General features: G+C 49.6%; 1 protein-coding gene across 1 annotated transcript; it reads right to left on the bottom strand.

The window, feature by feature from the left end:
- Positions 1–652: 652 nt before the first annotated feature.
- On the bottom strand, positions 653–2,681 carry LOC133910751 (polygalacturonase At1g48100-like). The gene is made up of 4 exons (XM_062353039.1): positions 2,083–2,681; positions 1,820–1,984; positions 1,654–1,692; positions 653–1,536 (listed from the first exon to the last, which is right to left on the bottom strand). Exons 1-4 carry the CDS (start codon positions 2,533–2,535, stop codon positions 736–738), a joined length of 1,458 nt encoding a protein of 485 aa, XP_062209023.1. The 5' UTR covers positions 2,536–2,681; the 3' UTR covers positions 653–735.
- Positions 2,682–11,101: the final 8,420 nt, after the last annotated feature.

Genomic DNA, 11,101 nt, shown 5'->3' with positions numbered 1-11,101 from the left:
CAGTCGATCCACTGTGTCAATATTTCACCGTTTCAAGCCGTCTAGATCGAGTCGCGACATTATTCTTCGTGCGTTGGGGACTTACGGCATTATCAGGACAGAAAGTTATTGGGCATGCATTGGCAGGGCCCTGAGATCATGAGTTTGTGGTCTTCAACTTTGTGTTTTTCTTTTTCTTCCCCACGATCAGTGGTAGCTTTATCGTACGCACCTTTTCATTATTCAACGTTAAGCTCGCGTACTCTACTTCCATTATTTCCAATTGTACTCTCACAATCCCTTCGTAAATTCTACCTGAAGGATATGTGCTCCTATACATTACAACGTTAGATGTGTAGTAAGATGCGTGCACCGCAAGAATCCGACACAGAATTTTTGTCACTCTCCTATTCTAGTAATTCACACACAAATTAATTCTTTACTATTACATTTCCATCTTTCTATATACATAAGTAATCATGCTTTTAAGCTCCTTTTATCAGCACTAACTTACTCTTGTGTCTTTTTTAATTATGTTCCTTCCTCCAAACAAGTACTCCCTCCATTCAAGACTAAAAGACGTATTTTGTTTTGATAAAATTAAATGTTATATATTTTTATCAACAATTAGTTAAATTATATGTATATTTAGTATTTAAAAATTATCAGTATATTTAGTCAAAACACTTTCACACTACATTGATTTTGTAACTATAACTAATGATCAAAGTCTAACTTTCATCCGCACGATGTCAATCATGAGTAGCATTTCAAGCTGCTGTCACCCTCGACGTTCCTGGGCACACCGTCGATCAGGCACGCCACGGGCGGCACGGTGGGCGTGGAGGCGTTGCCGTAGACGTTCCAGCAGAAGGGGTCGTCGACCGTGTCGCCGGAGGCCGGCAGCAGCTCGACGTCGGAGAGCGTGATGTTGGTGCACGGCACGGCGTCGCTGCACCCGAAGTGGATGGGCGGGCTGCGCACGTCGTAGGTGCCCCGGATGCCCGCGTACGTCACGCCGGAGACGAATACGGCCGTGGTGGCGTTCTCGCAGCTGTGGGAGAGGCAGTAGTACTGGTCGATCATGATGGGGTTGCGCACGGCGTCCATGCGCACGTTCTCGAACGACACGGATGACACGGACCCGGACCCGCCCTGCCACGTCTTGATCCGCACGCCGTTGTCCGAGTGCCGGATCACCGCGTTCCGCACCGTCACGTTGGCCACGCACGCCGGCGACGACCCCGGCTTCCCCAGGCTCCCGATGCTGATGCCGTGGCCGGGCCCGCAGGTGACGTTCTCGATGTGGACGTTGAGGGTGCCGGCGCCAATGGAGACGCAGTCGTCGCCGTTGGAGACGACGGAGTTGGTGATGAGGACGTCCTGGGTGTTCTCGACGTGGATGCCGTCGGTGTTGGGGCTCAGCGCCGGGGAGCTGATGGACAGGCCGCTCACGAGCACGCCGCGGCAGCTGTCGAACCGGAAGTGGAACTCGGGGCTGTTCTGCACCTTCAGATCTTGCACCGTCACGTTGTTGCTCATGAAAAACCTCAGCGCCTGATGAGAGCACACAAAGAAACAGATCAACGTCAGTCAGACTAGGTAGTTCTACAAGACAGGTAGTGTGGCGGTTAATACGGTTAAAGTCGTTGCTCTAGCAGCTAGGCTACTTACCACTGGGCTGTCACAAGATCCGTGGGTGCTTGCTCCGCCCTGAGGAAAAATTGAAAAAGCGACCGAGACTTTCAGACACTGTAACTATGTAATAATATAGTATGAACTAGCACTCCAGTAAATCTCGTAGCTCTGTTACTATATATGCCAGTAAACAACAAATTACCCTGTGAGGCTTGCAGGGAAGATCCCACCACTTCTGGCCCTTGCCGTCGATGAGCCCGGCGCCACGCAGCGACACGCCGTGGGCCTGGTAGAACACGAGCCAGTTGCGCTTGCTGTTCGCCGGCCACGTATTGGGATCGCTCGGCGCGACGATCGTCCCGTCCAGCTGAAAACACACGTATGTCATTGGAATCTCAAAGTCGACACGCTGATGAGCGTCGGAATCAACAACGTCAGAAGCTTGCGTTTTTCTATGGCGGCTACCTGGATCGTGACGCTGCCCTGGCACGGGCCGGTGAAGACGGTGGTGTGCACCAGGAACGAGTACCCGGCGGCGGCGAGCACGACGCCCGGCCCGTCGTCCTGGCACGCGGTGTCCCACGCGGTCTTGATCGCGTCGGTGTCGTCCGTGACGCCGTCTCCGGCGGCGCCGAAGTCCTTGACCACGTCGTACACGGCGACGCCGCCAGATGACGCGGGAGCCGGCGCGCCAGGCGTTGGGTCGGTCGACGGCGGCGGGGCCGGGGGAGAGGGCCGCGCGCGCGGAGGCGCCCGACTCGGGCTCGCCGGGCCCGGAGCGTGGGACGGCGGTTGCGAGGAGTTGTGACTTGTGTGCTTGGTGTGGTGGTGGCGACAGTGGACACCGTCGCAGAGGAAGCTCGAGGCGACGGCGAGCGCGAGAAGGAGACAAATGGCGGTCCTAGTAGTGAACTCCATCACTTCGACCAATCAAACTGAGCTTTGCGCAACTAGAAACAAGATTGCACACGGAGCGGAATGGTGAATCTCGGATCACTAGGCGTGTTTATATACACGCGCGCAGGTGGAGAAGCGAGTGCTACGGCGTGCGCGGTCGCTGTCGGGGGATCTATAGGTCGCGAGAGGCGCGCCTATGGGCGGGAGCCGTGCGAAGTAGGAGGCTGAGGGCGGTGGTGGTGGTGGGAGTGGTAGTGGAGGCCTCATCAGAGACTTGTTATGTGGCTGCTCTTGGCCATCTGCGCCGAAGGCGGGCCGGTTTTTCTAGTGGCGGCGACCGCCCGACCCCCTTGGCTAATTTTTTCGCGCAATGCGGAGCGTGCATGCGCTGGTGCGCGGGCGCGGGCACGACAACGAGAAAGATTGCCAAAAGAAAGCGGGGAGACGACGAGCTCAATTTGGATTGGTTGCTAGGAATATCTATTATCTTAAATACTTAAATAAAGAGTCAATGTAAAATACAATTAATCAATAACTAAAATTTATAATAAAAAATAATGAATACATTTTAAAAAAAATATTAAGATGATAGATTAAGAAGTACTGTGTAGCTAATGGTCATCGCAAAAAGCAGGCTGCAGGCAAGATACAACATGCAGGCAAGTCAAATCTTTTCTGATTTTTGTTGGGCTATCTATATCGGACGCACGATTTTAATAGTTAATCAAAATATATATGAATCAAACCAATATATTTATAATATTTGGGTACAAGTTTAGATCATAAATATTGTTTTCTTCCACTAATATAATTTGTATCTCTTCTTCTAATTTTATACGTTTTGTAACTAAATAACACTAACCTCGTAAAAAAGATAAAGAGACTAATTTTTAATCAAATATTATTATGATAAAATATTACAGTAAAACTAATCATGCTATTAGGGTAGACCACTTTACTAGTTCAAATTATCATAGACGAACTTGCACTGGTGTTTGTTTCTTGTTACTCGGCATGCATCGGCGTCGGCGCATGCTTGCTGTCGCTGCCATTGCCGTTGCTCTTCTTTCACGTTTCTTGATGTTATGTGCCTATCTCCATCTATCCATGTTTGTATCGATCGCTTTCGCTTTTCAAGGCATGCATTGGACAAGTTGGACCAAAATCTTTCTTCTTCCGGGCACTGTACGTATAATTTCTTGTTCAAAGGATTCATTTGCGACATGGATCCCGCGGTGCGATTGGTCGAGCTCGATGCGTGCGTGCGGCGTTCCTACATTGCGGTCATAGATCGCTGCTGCTGCAGCTGCAGCTGCTGCGTGTGAGTGCACGGGTGGAGCTATCGTGATAAACGCGTAAGCCGTGCCACCACTAGAGTGGGGTAAACGCGTAAGCTTAACTAGGTGGCGCTTTACGGATTGGATTAACCTGATGGAGGGGCGGTGGCGACCGCCATTGGAGCATGATAGACCTTGGGATTCGAGTGCGTGCGCTAGTTTTTTATTGCGGTAATTCGACTGCTGGACACAAGATTTCATGGTGCTGGAGTGGTCCACTTGGCGCCAAAGTGCAGTGCAGTAGCATACTGTTGAGCTGAGGTCTTTTCGGTAGTAGAGTACACTGCTAGCTAGTCTACTGGAAGATGTAGTAACATACAAGCATGACAGCGTACGTTAGTTGGGCATTAGTTTAAGGCAGTCGGTTTTCCTGTTCTTTCCATTATCTCATTGAAGAAACCATCTGTTGGTGCCTGGAAGAGCAATAGTCATTCTACATTACTATATGCACCGTCAGGCCATTACCAAGACAGAAAACGTGCCACTGAAACAAGTAACTCGATGCATCTACAGCAGCCAGCACAAAATTGTTCGCATGTATGTCACCCTCACAGAATTGAGTTACAAGAACTATATATACGGTGGTTAATTCCTGGTCTTGAATGATCCCGTTGGTGCGTGGTATTAGTAGACGACAACTTGTCATTTTTAGCAGTGTCGTAAGGAGTGCATTCAGCTGCGGCAGTGGCATTGCCAAAGTTGAACAGAGAAGCCAAAGATGCTTCTCGGTTTCTCTTTTTTGTTCTCACCAGATGAAAATCAACTGAGTTCACCATGCAAGGACCTAATTTTGGAAGTATTACGCACAAAAACGTGGTATACTTAACTGCAAGTAAGTGAAGTAACCATTCAAAATTGTTAAGAAAGTACTAATCTTTTTGCTGACAAAGGGACCCTCTTTACTGCAAAGAGGCGTTTCTAAACTGCAGATGCTACTTGCACTGATCATCCATCCAATCCAAGTTTGTGCCACACTTTGGGTGGATGGAACTCTGGAAAAAGAGAGAAACCAGCAGCCGATCGATCGATCGGTCGGTCGGGTGAAAATATAAATAATGTGTTCTAACCTAACATAATAGTTGTTCCATACCTGTGTGCAGAACGGTGTCTGCCACTTATTTTTCAATCGACTGGGGTCTCCATTTGGATGTGATAGCTCTTTTGTAATCACACCCTCCTCTCCACTACTACAAAACCTATTTTCCGAGACACCTAAGATTAATTTGTACAGGCGGTTCGTAGGAAAAATCGCTTGAGAAAGTGGCTGCGGCCCCGTGCGGCCGAGGACCGCCTGTGAAACGTAATTTCGGTGACATGAGCACGGACGGAATGAATCCTTTCGGTGACATGAGCACCTCACATAGCACTTGGCCAGTGGTCCTGACCATCTACAACCTTCCTCTATGGCTATGCATGAAGTGGAAGTACCTTATGCTGTCTACTCTTATCCAAGGACCGAAACAACCAGGCAATGATATAGATGTGTTTCTGGAATCATTGATGGAAGATATGGTGAAACTGTGGAACGAGAGGGTCCGGGTGTGGGATGAATTCCGACGATAGTACTTCACGCTGAAAGCAATGATTTTCGTTACCATCAATGATTATCCCGCCCTTTAACCTATCGGGACAGGTTAAAGGGAAGCAAGGATGTGCAGTGTGCTTGGATGAAACCACATTTGTGTACCTTCCGTACTCACAGAAGGTAGTGTACACCCACCACCGACGGTTCTTACTCAGAACTCACAGATATTGCAATATGAAGAAACATTTTGACAACACGGTTGAGGAAGATACTGGCCCGAAACCTCGCAGCGGGGCACGAGTGTTTGAAATGGTCAGTAGCATCAAGGTTGTTTTTGGGAAGCCGCCGAAGGGTAAAAAGAAGAAGAAAAGTGAGACGCCGACCAGCACGCTGTGGAAGAAGATGCCAATTTTCTTTAAGTATTTGCCCTACTAGAAGGACTTGGATATCCATCATAGCATCGATGTCATGCACGTTGAGAAGAATGTGTGTGATAGCATCATTGGCCTCTTACTGGACATACTAGGCAAGACAAAGGATGGAATCAAGTCACGTATGGACTTGGTGCATTTTGAAATTAGGCCAGAGCTACACCCTGAAGACAGATCAAATGGAAAACATTATCTTCCACTGGCTAGCTACTCTCTGACACCTGAGGAGAAAAAGGCATTGTGCAAGTGCTTACGTGGGGTGAGAGTCCCGACTGACTACTCATCCAACATTAAGAACCTAGTCTCGATGAAAGATTTGAAGCTAATCGGCATAAAGTCTCACGATTGTCATGTGATGATGACGCAGATGCTCCCTATTGCAATAAGGGGTATCAAGCCGAGATACATAAAGGTGGTCATCACACGGTTGTGTCACTTCTTCAACGCAATTGCTCAGAAGGTGATCGATGCTGAAAAACTGGGTGCTCTACATAGTTCGTTGGTAGAGACTTTGTGCCAACTTGAGATGTGCTTCCCTTCATCCTTTTTCGATATCATGGTACACCTCTTGGTTCACATCGTGAATGAGATAATTGCGCTGGGCCCTGTATTCTTACATCAGATGTATGCGTTCGGTACATGGGCATTCTGAAGGGCTATGTACGGAATTGTGCTCACCCAGAGGGTTCCATGATCGAGGGCTACAGTACCGAGGAAGTCGTTGAGTGTTGCATCGATTACATAAAAGATTCTAATCCCATTGGTGTACCTGTATCTCAACATGAGGGGAGGTTGTCTGGGAGAGGGACCAAAGGAAAGAAAAGATTCATCGATCATGATTACAAAGCAGTGGAAGAAGCACATTTCACCATATTGCAGCAGATCCAGTTAGTGGCGCCGTACGTCGAGCAACACCTAAATGAGCTGTACACAAAAAATCAAGGCCGCTCGTATGATTGGATCTTGAAAGAGCACAAGCGTCGCTTCACCACATGGTTCAAGAACCAAAACCTTCCGGACGGTGAATCTCTAGATAAAAAAAAATGTTAAAATGTTGGCTTGTGGCCCATCAAGTTTAGTTACGTCATGGCAAGTGTATGACATTAATGGGTACACGTTTTATACCAAAGCAAAAGACAAGGAGAGCACGACCCCAAAACAGCGGTGTTCGAACAGAAGCCTATGACACAACAGGGGAAAAGGTCACCTACTATGGGTTCGTAGAAGAAATATGGGAACTCGACTATGGAGTGAATCTGTAGATCCCCGTCTTTCGGTGCAAATGGGTTAAACACCCAAATGGCGTGGCGATGGACAACTACGGCTTCACAATTGTCGACCTCAGCATTGTAGGCCACAAAGATGACCCATAGGTACTCGCTGATCACGTCGCACAAGTTTTCTATATAATCGACCCCACGAATGAAAAGAAGCACGTAGTTGTTGCCGGAAAACAAAGAATTGTCTGAGTTCGATGACGTGCCGCCTTTTGGAGATCCAGAAAAGATCAAACTTGTAGAAGCAACCCTCGATAGATCTGTGATGTCGTACATGCGTCTGGATGGTGTAGGGAAAACAGTTCAAGGCAAACAGTGCAATGTTATGCGAATTATTTTCTAATGTGATAGAACCCTGAAATTTGTATACAATTAGGATAAGCTTTAATTTGTATTATGGACTATGCATTTAAGATGCTTCAATATGTAATAGATTATTTAAGATGCTTTAGTATGTAATAGAATATTTAAGATGCTTTAATATGTAATAGAATAGTATTTCCCAAACTAGCAAAAAAACATTCCACAGGTTTCCATAGGCGGTTGACTTAAGAAACCGCCTGTGAAAATACATTTCCACAGGCGGTTTCTTAGTGGATTTTCACAGGCGGTTCACCGAAGGAACCGCCTGTGAAAATGATTTTCACAGGCGGTTTCTTAAGTCAACAGCCTGTGAAAATGATTTCCATAGGCGGTTTCTTAAGTCAACCGCCTGTGGAACTCGTTCCTATTTATATAACCGCGCGCGGCCCTGAAAACCCTAGTGCTTTCAGAAAACATCGACCGCGCCGTCAGGCTGTCCTTCCGTCCCCCTATTGCGCTCTCCGTTTCCGCCGAGTGTGACCGCGCCGAGGAGCCGCCGAGTTCGACAGGGCCGAGGAGGAGCTGCTGCTGCCACCGCCGGTGGAGGGCCGACTGCGCCGAGGAGGAGCCACCGCCGTCGGTGAGTAGTTCCATGTCCCCCTCCCGGTCGAGCCGTCGTAGTCGGTTCTCCGGCCAGCCGTGTGTTGCCCCCCCCCCTTTCTCTGTGATGCCAGCCATCGTGCCGCGGTGCAGCGCCGCCGGTGAGTAGCTCCTTTTCCCCCTCCCGACCGAGCCATCGTAGTCGGTTCTCCGGCCGGCCGTGTCCCCCCCCCCCCGCCCTTCTCTGTGATGCCGGCCATCGTGCCGTGGTGCAGCGCCGCCGGTGAGTAGCTCCGTTTCCCCCTCCCGGCCGAGCCGTCGTAGTCGGTTCTCCGGCCGGCCGTGTTTTCCCCTCCCCCCTTCTCTGTGATGTCGTTAATTTTTGTACACATGTATAGTTTCTGAAGATTGTTTTAGTGTCAAGCCCCATGAGTTCAGGAGCTCAACTAAATGAAGAACCCTAGGGGTATCTCTAACAATTTTTTTTCCTAACAATATGAAGAAATCAGCCTTTTGCAATGAAGAAAACTCATTGCAATTCGTGGTTATAGATGTCTACCACATCAATTATCTACTTACAATGTCTACAAGCTGGGAAAAAAATCAATTGCATGACAGTGACCTACAAAAGTCCAACAAAAACACAACATCCAGCAAAACAGAAAACAAAATGCAACTCAGATTAATTCAAGTATCTATATCATAAGAATAACTAAATATTGACTCAAATATTACAATAAATAATAACTAAATTGAGATATTTTATTAATATAGTAATATATCAACACAACAGCCCCTGCAATTTAGTTCAGGAAGTTATATGTGTATCTGACCACAATTGAAGTGATACCAAGCAAGACTAGTCTGTAGCGCTTGCTAGCATCTTCAAATCATGTTTTGCCCGCAAGCCAGACAATTTTTATCACTACATAATGCACATAAGGTAAATTGAAACACATTAATTGAATGTGTTGACAACCTCACTTTAAGAACTGCACTGTAGAGAGAAAAATGCAGCAACCTAAGCTAAAAAGAAAAGCACAATCCACACACATAAACACATCCTTCTATCCTTCACCTCAGCTACCATGCACGATACAGATTCATTTTAGTTATCAAGGAACCCTCGTCCATGCTTCAAAAAAAAAACAGAAACATTCTTTGCGTCACACAAATCTTAATCCTAACTACCAAAATAATCCACCCGTGTAGATCTAGAATAGAAATCGGAACTCAGTGCGCATTTCCATTCTCGTCCATCTCCAAGGCCAAGGGTTCCTGTCGGTGTGTATCAGGAACCAGGGGTCCCTGAGTCCCGAGACCAGGCCGGCCGTCCGCCACGTGTCACCATCCCGTGAGGTCCCCCCTGCAGGATGAGAAGAACCTAAGTTCCGGGAGAAGGTGCTCGGGGCCGCAGCCTCTGGTTCCCGAGCACCCCAGTCTCCCGATGACCCGCAGAGTCCAAGTACCGGGAAGAAAGTGCTCGGAAGGGTTCCCACTTACCCCCGAGTATCGTAGTCCCCCGATGATCCAAACAGCCAAGTGCTCGGGAGAGAGTGCTCGGGGCTGCACGTGGCAGTCCCCGAGGACTCGGTTCCCCGAAGCCCCTACCGAAGTGCTCGGGAGAGAGTGCTCGGGGCTGCACGTGGCAGCCCCCGAGGACTCGGTTCCCCGAAGGTCCTACCGAAGTGCTCGGGAGAGGGTGCTCGGGGCTGCACGTGGCAGCCCCCGAGGACTCGGTTCCCCGAAGGTCTTACAAGAGTGCCCGGGAGAGAGTGCTTGGGGCTGCACGTGGCAGCCCCCGAGCACTTGGTTCCCCGAAGGTTCACGCAAGATCGCCCGACGACCCGAAGGGTCCCGTCGGCGGGGTGTCAGCCAGTCAAAGGTCCAATGCCGCATTTAATAGGCACGCGCGGCCTGACATCCTGACATCCTGACATTCTCAGCTGCCCACGCCCTAGTGTCAGACCCTGCCATGCTTTGGCAGGGAGGCGTGGGTCCATTAAATGCACGGGTCCCATCCCGTATCATCCGGGAGCCTCGGGATAACGTTGCCAGGATCGAAGCGCTCCGCCTGCCACCCTGCCCTGACAGAAGAACAAGACAGGGTGGGCGCACCGGGCGCCTCTATGGCTGCCCGGTGGGCCCTCTTAATGGCACCGGAGGACGTTCACAGTGGCGGGTGGTCGGATGCGCGCCGTATTTTTCCACCGCCCCTGTCACTTCGCCAAGACGGAATGATGACACCTTTCTCCGTGGCGCCTTGGCACTCGCGCCCCCTCTTTCCCATTCAGGATAAGTCGAGGTTGGCGCGTGCCTATAAAAGGAAAGGATGGAGAACACATGAAGAGGGACGAGACACAGCACAAGACATAGACAGACGATAGAAAAAGGGCAAGTTCAAGAAAGCACGGACGATAGGCGATACAACAGGATAGAAAAGGGCAAGTTCAGACAACACGAGACATAGAAGAAGTAGAAGTTCACACGAAGTCTAGCAAGAGAAAGACACAAGCTCGAGCAGAGCTAGAACACAGGAGCCTCAAGCTCTCTGTAGGCAACACACCCTTGTAACCAGATACATCCTTGAAGAATTCCCTTCAAGGAAAGATATTGCACTCACACAGGAGTAGGGTGTTACGCCCCCGTGCGGCCCGAACCTGTCTAAACCCCGGTGCATCTATCTCTTTTTTGCACTAGGTCGATCATCCCCCACCACCGGCCGTTGCATTTATTTCCGTTTCCATTTATTTCCCCGACGAGCTCGTTCAGGATCATCCCCCCGGCCGAATCTTTAAAAAGGGGTCTCTCGGGATCCCTGCGACAGGAGTTCATCCTCCGACAGCTGGCGCGCCAGGTAGGGGGGAATATCCCTGGATTTGTTCGTTTACTTTTTTCCACCAGAAAAGATGGCTGGTGGGCACCATCTCCAGCGTTCCGGCTCCACTTCCAGTGGCGGAGTGCTGCCCGACGCCCGGGAGAGCCCAGTCGCTGCTGCGTTCCAGCAGCAGCCGCTATCCACGTGCGCGGTTTTTCCCGCCCAAGGGGATCAAGGCGCTGGGCCCAGCAGGGCTGCCGCCGCCGCTGCTGATGCACTTTCCGACCCCCAGCAGG

This window comes from Phragmites australis, chromosome 1, assembly GCF_958298935.1.
Source record: "Phragmites australis chromosome 1, lpPhrAust1.1, whole genome shotgun sequence".
In the NCBI taxonomy this organism is placed as follows: domain Eukaryota; kingdom Viridiplantae; phylum Streptophyta; class Magnoliopsida; order Poales; family Poaceae; genus Phragmites; species Phragmites australis.
The sequence above is the reverse complement of the archived record's forward strand: the minus strand, read 5'-3'. Positions and strand labels throughout refer to the sequence as shown.

What these genes read in the sequence shown, in the direction of transcription:
- LOC133910751 (XM_062353039.1), bottom strand. Translation starts at nt 2,535, where the DNA reads ATGGAGTTCACTACTAGGACCGCCATTTGTCTCCTTCTCGCGCTCGCC. An exon ending in AGGGCAGCGTCACGATCCAG is followed by an intron (nt 1,985 to 2,082) that starts GTAGCCGCCATA and finishes GTGTGTTTTCAG; the next exon opens with CTGGACGGGACGATCGTCGC. An exon ending in TTCCCTGCAAGCCTCACAGG is followed by an intron (nt 1,693 to 1,819) that starts GTAATTTGTTGT and finishes ATTTTTCCTCAG; the next exon opens with GGCGGAGCAAGCACCCACGG.